The sequence below is a fragment of the Phaethon aethereus genome, assembly GCF_964289735.1.
Source record: "Phaethon aethereus genome assembly, chromosome: 2".
Lineage (NCBI taxonomy): Eukaryota > Metazoa > Chordata > Aves > Phaethontiformes > Phaethontidae > Phaethon > Phaethon aethereus.
The window spans coordinates 1,223,758-1,240,206 of record NC_138582.1 but is presented as its reverse complement, the minus strand read 5'-3'; the positions used below and the strand labels follow the sequence as shown (position 1 = coordinate 1,240,206).

At 49.2% G+C, this 16,449-nt stretch overlaps 1 protein-coding gene across 1 annotated transcript; it reads left to right on the top strand.

The window, feature by feature from the left end:
• Window positions 1-3,242: 3,242 nt before the first annotated feature.
• LOC309417656 (ubiquitin carboxyl-terminal hydrolase CYLD-like) lies at window positions 3,243-14,640 on the top strand (the record flags this gene model as incomplete). The annotated part of the gene is made up of 14 exons (XM_082015182.1): window positions 3,243-3,704; window positions 3,784-4,065; window positions 4,276-4,345; window positions 5,191-5,411; window positions 5,865-6,018; window positions 7,645-7,783; window positions 8,429-8,539; window positions 9,869-9,960; window positions 11,021-11,087; window positions 12,205-12,337; window positions 12,648-12,756; window positions 12,959-13,077; window positions 13,781-14,000; window positions 14,456-14,640. The coding sequence occupies 14 exons, from the start codon at window positions 3,243-3,245 to the stop codon at window positions 14,638-14,640; spliced, it is 2,364 nt and encodes a 787-aa protein (XP_081871308.1).
• Window positions 14,641-16,449: the final 1,809 nt, after the last annotated feature.

Genomic DNA, 16,449 nt, shown 5'->3' with positions numbered 1-16,449 from the left:
TTCCCGTGACGTGTCCCAGCAGTGGTGGGACACCCAGGCGGTGCGTGGTTTTGTGGCTGGGATGTGTGTGCTGTGGCTGGCAGGGTAATCCAGGGAGGGGACACAGGACACAGACCATGGGACACAGGGCCAAGGGGACACAGGCTATGAGGCAGAGGGATGGGAGACACAGGGCATAGGGGTGTGGGGACACAGGGACAATGGATACAGCGCCATGGGGACACAGGACACAGTGCTGTGGGGACATAGGGCCATGGGGACAGAGAGCTATTGGGACATGGGACACAGGGCCATGGGGACACAGGGCTATGGGGACATGGGACACGGGGACATGGGACACAGGGACATGGGGACACACAGCTATGGGGATGCAGGGGCACTGGCCATGGGAACATACAACCATGGGGACATAGGACACAGGGCCATGGGGACATGGGACATAGGGTGATGGGGACAGGGGACATGGGGCCATGAGGACACAGGGCCATGGGGACAGAGGGATATGGGGCCACGGCGACACCAGACACGGCAGAGGGCGGGGCTATGCAGCAGCGAAACCCGCCCTCCGCGCTGCCTGTCTCCGCCCCCTTCCCTTTCATTGGCTACCTACATTGTCCCCTCCTCTGGACGCCGCTTCCCATTGGCTGGCAAGCCGGCTGTGGCGGGGCGGACCGGAAGTGCCCGTGTGCGGCGGCGTCGCTCTGGGCCGCGCTCCGCGCGTCTCTGTGGTGGCGTCCCCTGAGGCGGAAGAGCGGGACCGGGGCGGCGGCGGGAGACGGTGAGAGCGGGGGGCGTGGGGGGGGGCCGCGCCGGGACCCCCCACCGGCCTCCGCCTGCGGCCTCCCCGCCTCGGCCGTCGCCGTACAGCGGGGCCTTACCCCGCAGCCCCCCGTCCCTTGTGGGGCCTTCTCAGCCCCGTGTGCCCCCCCGGTACTCAGGGGCAGACCCCTGGAGAGCCTTCCTCCCGCCCAAACTCAACTTACTGTTCTAATTTCGCTTTATTTTTCATTATCCGGCGCTTTCCAGGTTCCCTTCAGTGTAATCCATCAGGTTTCGGCGCAGTTTAAAATGCCCCAAGCCCAAATATCACACACTGGCCTGGATGTGCTTTTATTTCTATAAACCTGGGAGGGAATTGTGACCATTCTAACGTTAAAGAGATGCTTTGTTCTTGGTTTTGATAAGGAAAACTGTTCATGCTTGGGTTTTGATGAGGAAAACGGTTTATTCTTGGGTTTTCCTCTTTTGGCAGCATTTAAAGCGTGGTGGGGTTTATTGTCTTCCTTGTGGAGAAAGAACTTTTAAAAAAAAAGGTAGTAAAATAAAACAGAGGGCATGAAAATGGAAGATTGAATAGGAGGGTTTGGGGACACAGAATGTTATTCTTTATGTCTGTCCTTTAAAAGTCAGAGAATTTCAAGCCTTTGCTCTGCCGGCAGAGTTACAAAATGTCAGCAGCCAGTTGCATGGATGGAAAATAAGGGAACTGCTGCATGCCACGGGATTTCTTCCACTTCCACAGCCTGCTGTCGCCTCCCAACTTGCTTACTGCAAAGCAGGGGGACTCCTTGCCCTGGTACGGCCGCTCCCGTGTATCCCCATAGTGCCCTGTGCCTTCAAGGTGGGTACCCCGGCACGAATTGTGCTGGGTTTCCTGCAGATTTGGTGATCTGCTGGCAGGAGTTCCTCGGTAGAAAGAAGGAAGAGCGTGAGCGTGGTTTGCACCGCTATGGCAGGGCCTTGCCTCGGTGCCGTATGTTCGGTTCTTGAATCGTTGCTATACATGTGAAATTAGCCACCTTGGCAGGCCCAAGTGGATGCTACTTGAGGAGACCCATGTGTTTTGGGAGGAGTTATTCTGTTTTGAGAGCAGACCTTCAGCCGCAGCAAATGAGTGTTGCCCAAAAGCAGTACAGCAGCATTTGGATCAGGTCTCTGAGCCTTCATCCCGCCTGCTGTCGTTAAAAAAATAAGAGCAAAAGGGAGACAGCTCCTGTAGGAAGCTGCCACGCTGAGCCCAAACACAAGGAAAGCTCCAGGAGCTGATCAGGCATCGGGTGATTTTTTTCCAACACAAACAGTGATTTCTCTTTCCCTAATACTTTAAAAAAAGAGCTCTCTTGATATTAATCTCTGGTGAAATCCCCAGTAACACTGCCCTCCTTGCTGAGCTCTGTGCAGCTTTTCTGTTCAAGCTCTGCCTACGTCTTCCTCCCAGCCCACCCCAACAGCTGCATTTGTGCTTCCTGCTGCAATGCCCCGAGCGTGTTTCTACTTCCCTTAATTGCATCTGCTCAATTCCTTCTCTCTCCGCTTCGAACTTCTAAGAAACTTCTGCCAGGTCGCCCATCTTCTTTTTCTTCCTTAATTTCTTCCATGGCCTAGAAATGGTCTTTTATTTTCTTTATATTGGCCAGGTTGGGCCAACCAGTTCTGTCTACCTGCAGGAAGAAGTTTCCATAGTCACCCCTTTTTTTGTGTTGTAACAAAAAATCTGGGTCCTGGCTGTGTGCGGTATTGTCGGAAGTGAGATGGGGAAGGGGTAAAATGCATGAGAATTTAACTAGAATTTAAGCAGAAAAATGTACTTCTGATTCTAGATATTTGAATTTCTTTTAAAATATTTGTTTTGATCTTTAGTGCCTCCGCATAGTAATGCAGTAGGTGCTGTGCTTTGCATATGGTTTGAATATTAATGTGCTTTAACACATCGAAGAGCTCTAGTCGCAGAGTAGAACTCCCTTTTTAGAGACTTTTTAAAAGGAAGAATTTAGCCTTTGCCCCACTCCTACGATTAAGTATGAAAAGAAAGCAGGAGGTGGAATTTAATGAGGCCGTTCTGGCTGTACAGTGTTGTAGAGAACAGGACAGACAAGGTGCTCCACTGTGCAGCTTCTTACTGGGAGGGTTTAATAGAGAAGAGGGAGCCAGACTCTTCCCATGGGCGCACAGTGAGGGGACAAGAAGCAATGGGGACAAGCAGGAACATGGGAAACCTTGGTTAAATGGAATTTTTTCTTTTCTACTGTGTGGGTGAATATCAAGCACTGGAACATAGGACCAGGGAGGCTGTGGGATCTCTGTCATTGGAGATGCTCGAAACTCAACTGGGTGAGGCTTTGAGCAACCTGCTTTGAGCACAGGCTTGGGCTCGAGACCTCTTCCCACCTGAATTCCGCTGACATCCTGTGATAACACACATGTATCTTCACTGGTGTGACTCTCTCTCACAACCCAGGGGAATGACGATGACCAGCCTCCTGCCTTCAGCAGGGGACGGAAACTGCTACTACATCCTGACAGAAGACTGTGCCTACGGCAGCAAGTACTTCCAAGCTGGGAACATGTGCTTCTGCAGCGAGAGAAATTACCTGCGTAACTTCTCCGATGACAGGCCCCCGGCTTGCTTCTTGAAAGTCATCATGCTGGATGACAGCTCCACCGTCACAATAAACGTAGAAATCCTTCAGCCTGTGCGTGAGGAGACGGCCGTCTTCCTCCTGGCTATCAGCAGCCACAACGAACGCTTGAACTACTTCTTGGAGAGGTTGAGCCTTGAAGCAGCTCTGCGGGCTGTGCCAGGCCAAAAAGTGATGGTGGAGGTTGACCGGCAGTATTTCCCTGGTATCATCCGCTACATCGGGAGCATTTACAAAAACACTTCGGCTGTGCTGTCTCCTTTCTTCTTTGGGGTGGAGTTACAGGTAAAGTGGCCAAGAAAGTAAGTTGCTTATTTCCTCTTTATATTTGTGTATGTAACGTGCCTTTCTGGTGTGTTTTCAGGGTGAGGGTGAAAACAGAGGGCGCAGCGATGGATCTTATCATGGCACTGAGTATTTCAAGTGTAAACGGAACTGTGGGATCTTCCTGCCATTTAGCAGAGTCCAGTTTACTCCCGTGCCGGATGACGACTATGTGAAACAGAAGCCAAAACCAGCCACGGAGGAGGGTGTTCCTGTGAAAGTAGGAGATGCAGTTAGCTTCTACGTGGATGAGGTCCTCACAAAAGGAATAGCAATGGCAGTTTACAGGGAGGGAACACAATGGTTCGTCAAAGTTTGTCCGGTACGAGCAGTCTTGCTGCCTTTCCTTGGTTTTGGGGGATTTTTTTAAAAACTATGTTATGGTGAGACATGAGAGAAGTGGAAGGAATGTCCAAGAGAGACATGAGGTTACATGCAAACTTCCCAGGCCTATTTAAAAAATTGGTTCATATTCCAGGAATGCCCTATATCTGATAAAGCCTTTAGCTGATAGATTTTTCTTTCCTTTCAGGAAGAAGAAGGAACAACTGACATTTTCAGAGAAATCCCTATGGACTCTGTTGTGAAGGAAAGCTTGCAAAGTAGGTTATCATCAGATGTGTCTGCCCTGTGTATGTTCCTGGGGATTTAGCGTTTATTTCTTCTCTGCAAGGTACTGATGAGCTGAAAGTCCAAAAAAAGCTTCAGCTACTCCCAACTTAGTTGATCAGGAGGCAGAGAGGGTCCATGAAAAGTCTCGAGTTCTGGACAAAAGTCTTTGCATTAGGCAACTAAAGCTGGGTCTACTCATTTGTCAGGAAGAAGAAGAGAGAGTTTGATTGCAGTGCAGAAGTATTTCCTGGGGGAGGAGGCACCACTGGTTAGAGTCTTTAATTTAGCTGTAGAAGGTGGAGCAGTAGCTTCATCCTGATGCCAGCCAAACTCAGAAAGGTGCAGATGCCAGCAGCGGTGGTGTGAGTCATTGGACAAGACAAGAAATTAGTGGAATCTCTCTGTTGCCATCAAAAGACACTGTGCAGCTGTCAGGGCCAGCTTGAGGGGAACCGTCATTAGACTCTTCACTGAGTTGATTCATCTCACAAAATGCAGAAAAATAATTTGGAAATAACCCCCCCTGCTGCCTTTTCAGTCATCTGAAATGGCTCTCAATGGCTGGATTAGCTCCAGGGCCAGCGAGAGGCTGGAGTGTGCAGCTTGGAGCAGGGAAACACAGAGCAGGATTGTCTCCTCTCAGCCTGTTAGGCCAGCTTGGCCATATGACTGAAATATGTCCTGAGAATTACACCTTGTGTCTCTGGTGCTCAGCTTCATGCTTATCTGTCTGGTCTATAATTTCAAAATACACCTGGTATTAGGTGAGATCCAGAGATGTTTGTCATTAGGTGTTGACTTCTTACCTCACCTGATATTTTGTATTGCCCCCTAGGTTTATTTTCACCGTTCGAATCTGACATGGGCTTGGGACACTCAAAACAAATGAAACTAGAAAGAAGCGAGAGCAGTGAGGAGTGTGAAAGTGGGAATTCGTCCCTGGAGGTGAATTCCATGGTCCAGATCACCTTGGACAAGGGAAATCAGGTTTCGGGAATCATCCGCTGGTTGGGCTACCTGCCTCAAATTATGCACAAAATGGCAGGAGTTGAACTGGTAAGGAGCAAAATACGTCCTGCTGTGAGATTGTATATCAGAATGGGCAGGTCTTGGTTGCTGTTTTCTTCTCTTTGAAGTCTTTGAAGACTTTCAGCTTGTGGCTGTGAATCTCACAGTTTGACCTGGGCCTCTGACATGTCAGAGTGTGCACTGTGAGGGCAAGCACACCATTGTGCCCTCCCTTAGACTGGGGAGGAGAGCCTGCAGCATGATTATGAGGGTTGGTTTGCTCTCTTCAAGAGCAATGTTACTGGAACGTGGGAACGGAACAATCATGAATCCTACAAACGGCATCAATACGTTCAAAACCTAACCAAATAAATGAAAACAGCCAGCAAAACGGAACCAAACTTGTACACAGCACTTCTGATGTTAAATGGCCATATGGGAGACTGTACCTCATTTGTGGAAAGCCTGCTTGCATGTTATTCTTCAATGTTCTTTTCCCAGGATGAAGATAAGGGGGTCACGGCTGGCGAATGGCTGGGCAAATACTACTTCCACTGCGCTCCAAAGCGTGGTCTTTTCGTGAAGCTGCAGTCCTGCCAGCCCGATGTTCGCTTCCAGTGTTCGCGCAACAGTGACCTGAGCCTTGTGGATTACAGTGAGTTCTCTGGGGAGAGGGAAGGCAGTGCCGTGCTGGGATGAGGCATGCTATGGAGAAGCCTCATGCGCAGTGTCTTAATCAGCGGTTTAGTAATTCTTCACTTTCTTTGAGAGTTCCAAAAGATGTCAGTTTTAAGAATGCTGACGTTGCTATGGTGGTATTTATAGGGAATGCCCCATGAGTGTGAGAGATGGTAAGTTACTTAATATAGGGATAACGTAGACGAGGGCATTGAATATAGAATCATAGAATCATTTGGGTTGGGACCTTAAAAGTCATCTAGTCCAACCCCCCTGCCATAAGCAGGGACACCTTCAACCAGAGCAGGTTGCTCAGAGCCCAGTCCAACCTGACCTGGGATGTTTCCAGGGATCGGGCATCTATCACCTTTCTGGGCAACCTGGGACAGGGTCTCACCACCCTCATCATAAAAAATTTCTTCCTTAGATCTAGTCTAAATCTCTCCTCTTTTAGCTTAAAACTGTTACCCCTTGTCCTATCACAACAGGCCTTGCTAAATATTGTGAGTGGCTCTAAAAAATGAAGCCTCGGTGGCATGGGTGTTTTGGAGAAGGGGAAGCTGGCAGGAAACATTGGGGTGTAACAGAGGATAGAATTCCAGAGCAACAGTTTTTGCAAGGCATTGTGAATGCTGCAAGCAAGGCAGGGCTCTTCTGCCTGTGGTTTTCAGGGCAGGAGAAAAGGTCTTGTGTAATTGAGATTTGAATGTGGACAAGTGTTTTAGCTATTGGGCCTGGCCTAGCTACCATACCGTAAACGTTGCGCAAACATAGACCAAGCGTGGGGGTCTGGAGAATCGGAGCGGGTAACTCAGGCCCATGGCCAAGATGTCAGGTGATAATGGTGTTACACCTGGGGACTGAGAAATAAGAGAGAGAGAGGATTAAATCAAATTTAACATACAGCTTGATGTGACGATAAGACATTCACAATGGGGAAGAACAGGTCAGTATTTTCATTTGAAAAGGAAGAAATTCCTCCAGAGCAGAGAAGACAGCATGAACTAGCCATTTAGGAACTGTAAAAGAGATCACTGTAAACAAGAAGACAGGATTGCTGTAGGGACTGCCCAAAAACTGGGAGTAGGGATAAGGAAGAATGTCATAAGGACATGCTGAAGAGAGGGGATTGAATTAGAAGGGAAGAATGCTGAAGAAACCAGAAAAGACCATATTGAGAATTCACCTTTGAAGCTTAAAGGAGACAACAGGCCAGCGGGATGAGGCTATTAAAACACAGTTGCCTGTTTGTCCCTTGCTACTGGGGACGTAGGTTTTTCAACAGAGAGATCCCAAGCTTGCACATAACACAGCACTAGCTCGTTTGTAGCTCTTTTTGTCTTCGTTAGACATGGTGTAACGATGGCAGAGGTTAGGGCATGGCTTTGGTAAAGAAGAGGTGGTTTGGTTTTGTCTTCATTTCCCATAGATGAATTACTGAAGAGACAAGTCTTCATCCCAATGTGGTTGAGTCCCAGCAGGAGCAGCACAGAGGAGCCAGGTGCCGACCTCTGAGCAGAGCTCTGGGGCACCAGGGAAGGGCAAAGTTGACCCAGACAAGATGGGAAGCTAAAGGGAGTTGCTTCTGTTCCTTCTTTTGCAGGAGGGCAGGAAGTTCTTCCACAAGCTCCAGACAGCTTTCCTCCCCTCAGGGACGAGGCAGCAGTGCATGTCCTGCAAGGGCGGATGAAAGGGATCCAAGGCCACTGTAATTCCTGCTATATGGATGCAGCTCTTTTCAGGTGAGGACCTACTCAAGTGGTGCCATTTCATTAAATGAGTGCTTTTTTTAATTGAGCAGAGCCCTAAACTGCAGCACTTCCCTGGACTTCCAAGGTGGCTGGGAATTTACCCAGTATAGAGCAGAATATAACTGTGGAGACGCAGCCTTGATGCTTGCTGCTTTTTGATCTCCTTCCTAATCTGGTAGGTTCTCAGGCCCTGAAGTACCCCTTGTGAGTACCTAAGGTACCCATGTGTCTGTCATGCAAGGTGGTGAGAGATCGTAGTTCTCTGGACTTGGATCGTGCTGACTCTGTTACTGGAGGTACTGGCTGAAAACGTTTCAAAGAAACTGCCCAGGAGGTCCCAGCTTCACTGTGCAGCACTGTTTGGAGAGGAAAAGACTCAGTGGTGCCCCCCCCCGCCCAGCAGTTTTGGCTGCAAAGTACGAGATTTCATTCTCTCTGAACGTTTCCTTGCTTACTACCAGTGTTCATTAAACCAGATGTGGTTTATTTCACTGCGGGGACGCGCTGTCACTCACCTTTCTGTAATTGCATGCATGGACTGTTGAAAATAAAAGCCACCGACTGTCACCAAGCACAACGGTTTGGTTCTAACTACTGCTGCAAACCCATCAGTTACATAGCACTCTCTTTTCACAGCCTCTTCTCCTGTACATCTGTGCTGGACTCCATGCTTTTCAAGCCCTTCCCACTGTGTGACAGGAACGTCCAGAGCATTCTGCGAGATGAGATTGTTAGTCCCCTCCGAAAGTGAGTATAGTATGTGGGAATCCTGGAAGTCATCCATCTGCCTTCATACCTTCTCTGCTGCCCTGCCAGATGATACCTGTCACTGAGGGAAAGGGTTACCTGGAGGGTTTCTCCTGCCAGCCACATCTAAAGATTTGCATATCAGGTTTCTCTTCCAGTTGTTCCTTTTACCAGGTTGCAAGGCTGTCATGACTCCTACTGCATGTACATGAGTCTCGCCAGCTCAAAAGGAAGCCTTGTGAGCTGTAGTTATCAGTGAAAAGATGAAAGGGGGATTCCTGGGGTTGCGACCACCTCTGTGGAGGAACCCTGGAGGTGATAAAACAGTGGCATTAGTCCCAAAGGCATTATGCAGTGCCAGGTCAGATGAGGGTAGACTGTGGCACGAGAGCTAAATTCTCTGGAATTTGTATCAAAGATAGCAGGTTCCTTCCTCATCCTCCTTAGAGAGGTGTGGAAGAGAGGCATGGAAGAGGGGCATGGAAAGCTGATTGAATGTAAGACATTAGCATCTTCCTTGAGGAGCAGTGTCCTGGCACTGGCTCTAGAAATACAACCCTGAGGCATTTGGTGATGCTGAGATGTGATTGAGAGCAGCCCTGCTGAGAAGGACTTGGGGGGTCCTGGGGGATGAAAAGCTGGACATGAGCTGGCAACGTGTGCTCGCAACCCAGAAGGGTGACCGTGTCCTGGGCTGCCCCCAAAGCTGCGTGGCCAGCAGGGTGAGGGAGGGGGTTCTGCCCCTCTGCCCTGCTCTGGGGAGACCTCCCTGCAGGGCTGTGTCCAGCTCTGCAGCCCTCGGCACAGGAGAGACACGGACCTGCTGGAGCGGGGCCAGAGGAGGCCCCAGCGATGCTCCGAGGGCTGGAACAGCTCTGCTGGGAGGACAGGCTGGGAGAGCTGGGGGGGCTCAGCCTGGAGCAGAGAAGGCTCCGGGGAGACCTTACTGCAGCTGCCAGGGCTGAGAGGGGCTGGGGAGAAAGATGGGGACAGAGTTTTTAGCAGGGCCTGTAGTGACAGGACAAGGGGTAATGGTTTTAAACTAAGAGAGGGGAGATTTAGACTAGATCTAAAGAATAAATGTTTCACAGTGAGGGTGGTGAAACCGTGGCCCAGGTTTCCGAGAGAGGTGGTAGATGCCCGATCCCTGGAAACATCCCAGGTCAGGTTGGATGGGGCTCTGAGCAACCTGCTGTGGTTGAAGATGACCCTGCTTATGGCAGGGGGTTGGACTAGACGAACTTTAAATGTCCTTTCCTACCCAAACCATTCAATGATTCTGATTTAAATACACTGTAGAGATCATCTGCAGCTGCTTCTTGTTTCTAGGACTGGCTTCGTCAGGGCTAGGAGTGTGATGCACCTTAGGGAGCAGCTGACTGAAAAAGGCCAGTGTTCCAGCTTTACCAACGCTGAGAAAGGTAATGTGCCCTCTGGGGCCTCCCCGAGGCTGCTTCGCTGTGCGCCGCCTCATCCAGGCACCAGGCTGACAACTTCATTTTATGCTTCTCTCAGGCACGTGAATTAATATGTCTGCTGTGCTGTTCATCTATGTAAAAATGTACATGTAAAATACTTTACAGCTGTTAAAATTCTACAGGCTTTTAAACTGAAATTTGTCCTGAAGTCTGATAGAAAAATAGGAATTGCTGGGTCTCTACCTGGTGGCAGCTGTTTCTAAGAGGGGAGAGGAAGATCTGCGTGAACAGAATTTAAACAGGGGAAATTTCCTTCTCCTTTATACTTTGAGTTATACCCTGATAAGTCCATCCCTGATGTCCCTGCTAGAATCCAGTTTGATTTATCATTTTACCAAGATCAACTTGTGTATGAGTTCTGACAAGCTATTTGAGCTTCCTCAAAGACTGTAGTCGGGTTAAAAGAAGACAAAAACCACCTACATCTGAAACCCACCAATCTCTGGTTACAATCACCATGCTCCCATCCGTGAACAGCAAGCCCCCATGTAGTTTACAACAAGGAGACAGATTACATCAATGCCAAACATCACTGCAACAACCTCTATGTATCTGGATACCAAATGAGTGGTATTGATTCTTCCAGAAACAGCAGGTATCTTGTCAGTGAACAGCACTTGTGTTTTGTACTATTGTGTATTTATTTTAACCAGGGATAGTTTAACTGTTCAGTTTCTCGAATTTCCATAGCTGTCCCTGATTTCACTTTGAGTTTATACTTTGGTGTTAGGTTAAGGTCTCTGAGATGGTGTTGCTGTAATGTGTCTTGTAAGAGTGCAGCATCCGAGGGCTGGTTTGCTTTTTTCATGCTCACCGTACGATTTATGCATTAACTAAGTGCTCTCAGCTTTTATCCCAATTGTCCCCTTACCTAGAATGAAAGAGGAGATTCCACGTTCACAAAATGCTAGCTCAGATTTATCTGGCAGCTTTTGCCTGCTGGATGCAGTGGGGCAAGGCAGTCCTGGTGTGGTGTGACACGTATTTTCCTTTGACCTTCCAGATCCTGAGGAGTTCCTCAATCTCATAATGCATCAGATCCTGGGAATAGAGCCACTCTTGAAACTGCAGTAAGTTTCCATATCTAAGTGATATTTTACTTATAAGTGATAGGTAGGTAGGTAGGTAGATAGATAGATAAGTGATCATTTACCCAGGCCAAGCTCGTTAGTTATCCACCTCAAGATCACCAGGTGTTGCACCTTTTCATCAAGGCTTTGGAGGCACAGCTCAGTGAGTTGTGTGCAGCTCCTCTCTGCTGTCCGTATGGTCTTGCTTGTTGTGATCTTGTCTCAGGTGACACATCCAGGAAAAGACATTTTTAATCTCTCCCTGGAGGAGAAACAACGAGGATAAAACCCTTGTCTCATCCTTAGGGTGAGCCAGCAGTGGTTCGAGAAACGTAGTGTCCAACTTCAGTGCAGAACCCGCACTATCTGGCAGCCTTTGGATGCGTTTGGGATGTGTCCAGACTGTCAAGCTGGCTGAGGTCCTACAGCCTCTCAAACAGGCAGTCCATGGATGCAGTCCCAGTTTTTCAGGACTCTACAAAGAGGATGAGAGGCTGAAGGAAGCCAAAAATAACTGTGCTGTTCAGGAGCATAGAAGGGGATTGTTCGATTTCTGTGCTCCTTTGTTGAGATGTCAGTCAAGTCGTAGATCGTGGAGTACTCGGAAAGGCTGAGCACAAAGACAGCTCTGTAGTGCAGCTCCCCTGCAGAGAGTCATCTGAAGGAAATCCTTTCTCTGCTGGCTCAGGGATGTAGGGGTTGTGGGAGATCTTCTGCACACAACTCACCTTTTGAATGCACTAAGTTTTGCTTTGTGGCTTTTGTATTTGCAGTTATAAGTGGATTTTTCATCTGAGAAGGAGTTTGCTGATTGTGCCACAGCGCAGTTGATTTAAAAAATATTGAAGTGTCTTTTAATATTTACATCGACGAGGGAAAATTGAGTTTTGCTTATAGGAGCAGGATGTGATGCTATGGAGGTATAATGAGACCAAAGATGGTCCCATGGCACATACTTAGTATTTCTGGGTGGAAAAAGCGCTTCGTGTCAGTGTTGCACCAAGCAGCCCTTGGTGCCTTGGGCCCAGAAGCTCTTACAGGACAAAGCCGGTATGTCCTCGGGGAGCTCAGATGTTTGTGGCACCACATAAACAAGCCCCCTGACCACTCCTTGCAGGTCAGGAGGCCAGAAGGAGCAGGACTGTTACTGTTACCAGATATTTATGGACAAACAGGAGGATCTGGTGGTTCCTGACGTCCAGCAGTTAGTGGAACACTCTTTCCTGTCCTCTGATCTGAAGCTAGTGGAGGTGAGCCCAGCTACCTTCCGCCTATGCTGCTGCTATCTGCTGCCTCTTTCTTGCTTCCTCCAACATACCTATGCCTGCCAGTGGGTCTAGTCTTACATCCAACACTGCAAAGCATCAGGATACACCCACAAGAGAGAGGTCTTGGGGAATCTGAGTGTGACCTGGGAAGAGGGCTATGCTTTCTCTGTTGCTGTTTTGTCTTGTGGATAACTGGAGCAGAAAGCCTTTACTCCCAGCAGCAATATGGAAAGAAGAGCCTCTGGGGCTTGTCTCTTCTGGCAGGATGACTCATTTGCCTTTCTTTTCCCAGATCCCATCTTGCTTCATTATCCAAATGCCACGTTTTGGGAAGGATTATAAAATGTTCAGCAAAATCATTCCTTCCTTGGAGCTGGATATAACAGATCTGCTGCTTGACAGTAAGTTGTTGGGCAATGGTAAAGCTGCCGTCTGGGATTGTGAGCAACCAGGTGACAGGTCTCACCTCTTTGGGTTGTGAGCAGATGTAAGGTGGGATCACGGTGTGATTCTTCTTCCCTGAACACCAGTTTTGGCAGAACAGGTTGGATTTCAGGTTAGATCTGAAGAAGACACATGCTCTCACCCCTGTTGCCCCTGCAGGTCCCAGGGAGTGCTGCGTGTGCGGTGATGTCGCCACCCTGGAGTGTTCGGACTGTTTCAAAGACAAGGTATTCGCAGCTACGGGCCTGAAGCAGTTCTGCAGCTCCTGCTCCAGACAGGTATTCCATTTCTTTGGGTGCTTGTGAAATCTGCTTTGGTGGCTGAAAGCAGATTGAACCCCTCAAAACACCCATGTTTCCCTTGCAACCATTCAGGTTGGGCACAGAGGGGCCCCTTCATAGAATTATAGAATAGTTTGCATTGGAAGAGACTTTTAAAGGCCATCTAGTCCAACCCCCTGCAGCGAGCAGTGTCATCTTCAACTAGAGCAGGTTGCTCAGAGCCCTGTCCAGCCTGACCTGGGATGTTTCCAGGGAAGGGGCACCTACCACCTCTCTGGGCAACTTGGGACAGGGGTTCACCACCCTCATCATAAAAAATTTCTTCCTTATGTCTAGTGTAAATCCACTCCCTTCTAGTTTTTAAAACCATTCCTGAGCATCAGTCCCACTGCCTGTATCAGTTGCATGAGCAGGGTTAGGTGCCACACATTATTGAACCCTCTAAATTATGGACAGATCTTGCACAGACTTGAGTGCTGGGTCTCACCAGGAGAGTTCCTACAGCTTTCTGGCCTTTCTTGGAGGGTGGCAGGCTCTTGTCTCAGCTTCTCGCTGCCAGCCTGTTGACACAATGCCATTCTCTGGCATGCAGGGACCATGGGACTCAGATCAGTGGGGAATAAACTGGGGGTCTGACCGCTGCACACTCCTCTTTCTCAGGCCAGGTTCTCAGATGTGCCACCCCGTCATCTCTCCTCAGGTTCACTCCCACTACCGACGCAAAACACACAAGCCAACTAGGTTGCACATCCCAGAAGAGTTTCACAGCCGGAGTCCCCGGGGCAGCCAGCAGGTCCCTCGTGAGAAGATGGAGCTCTTCGCAGTGCTCTGCATCGAGACCAGTCATTACGTCTCCTTCGTGAAATACGGTCCCGAGAACGAACACTGGATGTTCTTCGACAGCATGGCTGACAGGCATGGTAAGGACATGGTGGTGGGCTCAGAGCTTTGATCGCAGCCGCGCGCTGTGCAGTGGGGCAGCTGTGAGGGTCTGCAGTGCTCATTGCGTAGGTGCTGGTCAGTCCACCTTTTCTTCTGAAGCCCCCTAGATGATTTAGGCTCTCTCTGGACCCTGCTTCCAACAGTGACCATTTAAGTAGACCCCAGAGAAGAGTATGGCCAAGCCAAGCACATGTGAGTTTCCCCTCATGCTTTCATGCTCCGGCTGTGTTCAAACAAGGGACTTGTCGAGCCAGATGGGACTGGCTGCCATGTGGGTGAGGACCATCCTCCTGTCCTTGCCCACTTTGTTGTTGGCCTCCAGATCTCTCAGCTAAGACACTACGTTACTGTCGAGTGTGATGGTATCTGCTCAAGCTGTAGGTACTTGTCCCTTGGGACCTGTTTTGGACTTTTCTCCTTCTTTCTGGATTAGGTGATGAAAACGGCTTCAACATTCCCACAGTAACGCTGTGCCCTGAAGTTGCCAAATACCTGGACTTGCCACTGGCTGTGCTGGCCCTGGAGCAACCCCGGGACATGGATGGAGTAGCCAAGCGCCTCTTCTGCGACGCCTACATGTACATGTACCAGAGCAAGAAGATGGCACTTTACAAATGACACTGTCTTGGGCTGGTGCTGCAGAGCAGCGAGGCTTCAGAAACTTGAGCTTGGATCAACCCTGCAGCTCATAGTCAGTGAAAGCAGCTGAGTCTGGGTGCACCAAGCTTGCACTTCTGCCTCTTCTTACCTCTTCCAGTGTCTGGTATCGAGCTATCCACAGCCTGTCTGGGCTTGTTAAATCTTGTACCCAGCCTTATCAAGTGACAGTACTTCCTGCAGACCTGGACGCTGAATTATTTACACTCAAATTCGTTCTCATTTCCTACCTTCCCTTTCCAGCCTCCTTCCTTCCCAGGCACTCTGCAGCTCTGCCTGACCTCACAGTCCTCCCCAACATCCTTTTCTTGCTGCCAGCCCTTCCCTCCTAAGCTGAGGACCAGCATCTAATTAAAACATGAGCAGTTATCCTCAGGTTTGCAAAGAACACAAGAAAACCGCAGCCTCGCCCTGCGTAAGACATCCTCACGTGGACTTGCAGAGTGAGAAAACCAGGAGGTGTGAGCTGCACCGGTGTGATTAAGAGATGGGTCAGGATGAGAGTTTTTCTTGAGGTCTGGGATGCGACGCCACACCTAAAGGTGGGTCCCTGAATTGTCTGCACTTCCCTTACCCAGCAGTAATATTCCGGCACTTTTACCCACCATCCCTTATTTTCAACCATGAGATTAATTGGATGTCTTGAGCTGCAAATAAGCTTTAGAAGTACATATTTTTGCAAGACCAATACTGGAAGAAAGATGGAGCTGAGGAGCAGCATGTGAGCTTATTATGCCATCTTCTTTTTTTGCAAAGACTGCACTATTGCTACATGATTGGGTGTTTTAAGCTCACTTTTAGCACTTACTGTCCCATCTTTGCATCTACTTCTGAGATCTGTGCCAGAGACCAATAACAGAATTCCAAGGGCAAAAATGGAAAAAATGAGCTCTCTTGGATTTTCTGCCATGACAAATAAGGTTTAGGGTCTCTGGGTTGGGAACTGGTGTTCCTCAAGTAACTTAAATTTGCGAACTGGGGGTTTTCTGGCATTAAGCATATGCTGTCATGGCAGTGGGAAGCTGTTATGGGAGTCAGCGCTATGAACTGGCTTGCCCAGATTCCATGTTGCACTGCCGCGACACTAAAACCTTGAGGGACGCATCCAGGAGCCCCAGATGTGCAGCAGGGATCTCCCACCTGTCTTTTTTTTTCCTCTTTAACACAGGGTGCAGTAACTGTAATATGCAGCCTGTAGCTTTATGTCGGTCTTGTTGGCTTGAGACACACAATGCACATGGCTTGGGGTCTTTTTGCTGTCGGCGGGGTTGTGATGCTAACTGGGACCTCAACAGCTTGATGGCTCCATCGGCTTTCGGGGGTGTCTCTTATTTCTGTACGTGGTGGCTACAAAGGACAGCTGGTGTTGTAATGAACCCAGACTGTTAACAGACAGTGAATGTCTGTTCAGCTTCCAAAAGTCCTTGCTGAGCATTTCGGCCTCAACACCAAGTCGACCACAAGGCAGCAATGTATCCTCGTGGCACAGGTGAACAATGTCCTGGGCTGCACTCGACGTGTTGCCAGCAGGTCAAGGGAGGGGACACGCCTGAAGTACTGGATCCAGTTTTGAGCTGCCCAGTACAAGAGAGATGAAGACAGTCCAGTGAAGGCCATGAAGATGATGATGGGACTGGAGCATCTCTCCTGAGGAAAGGCTGAGAGAGCTGGGACTGTTCAGCCTGGAGAAGAGAAGGCTCAGGGGGAAACTTATCAATGTCTGTAAATGCCTGAAGGGAGGGTGCAAAGAGGACGGTGCCAGGAGCTTCT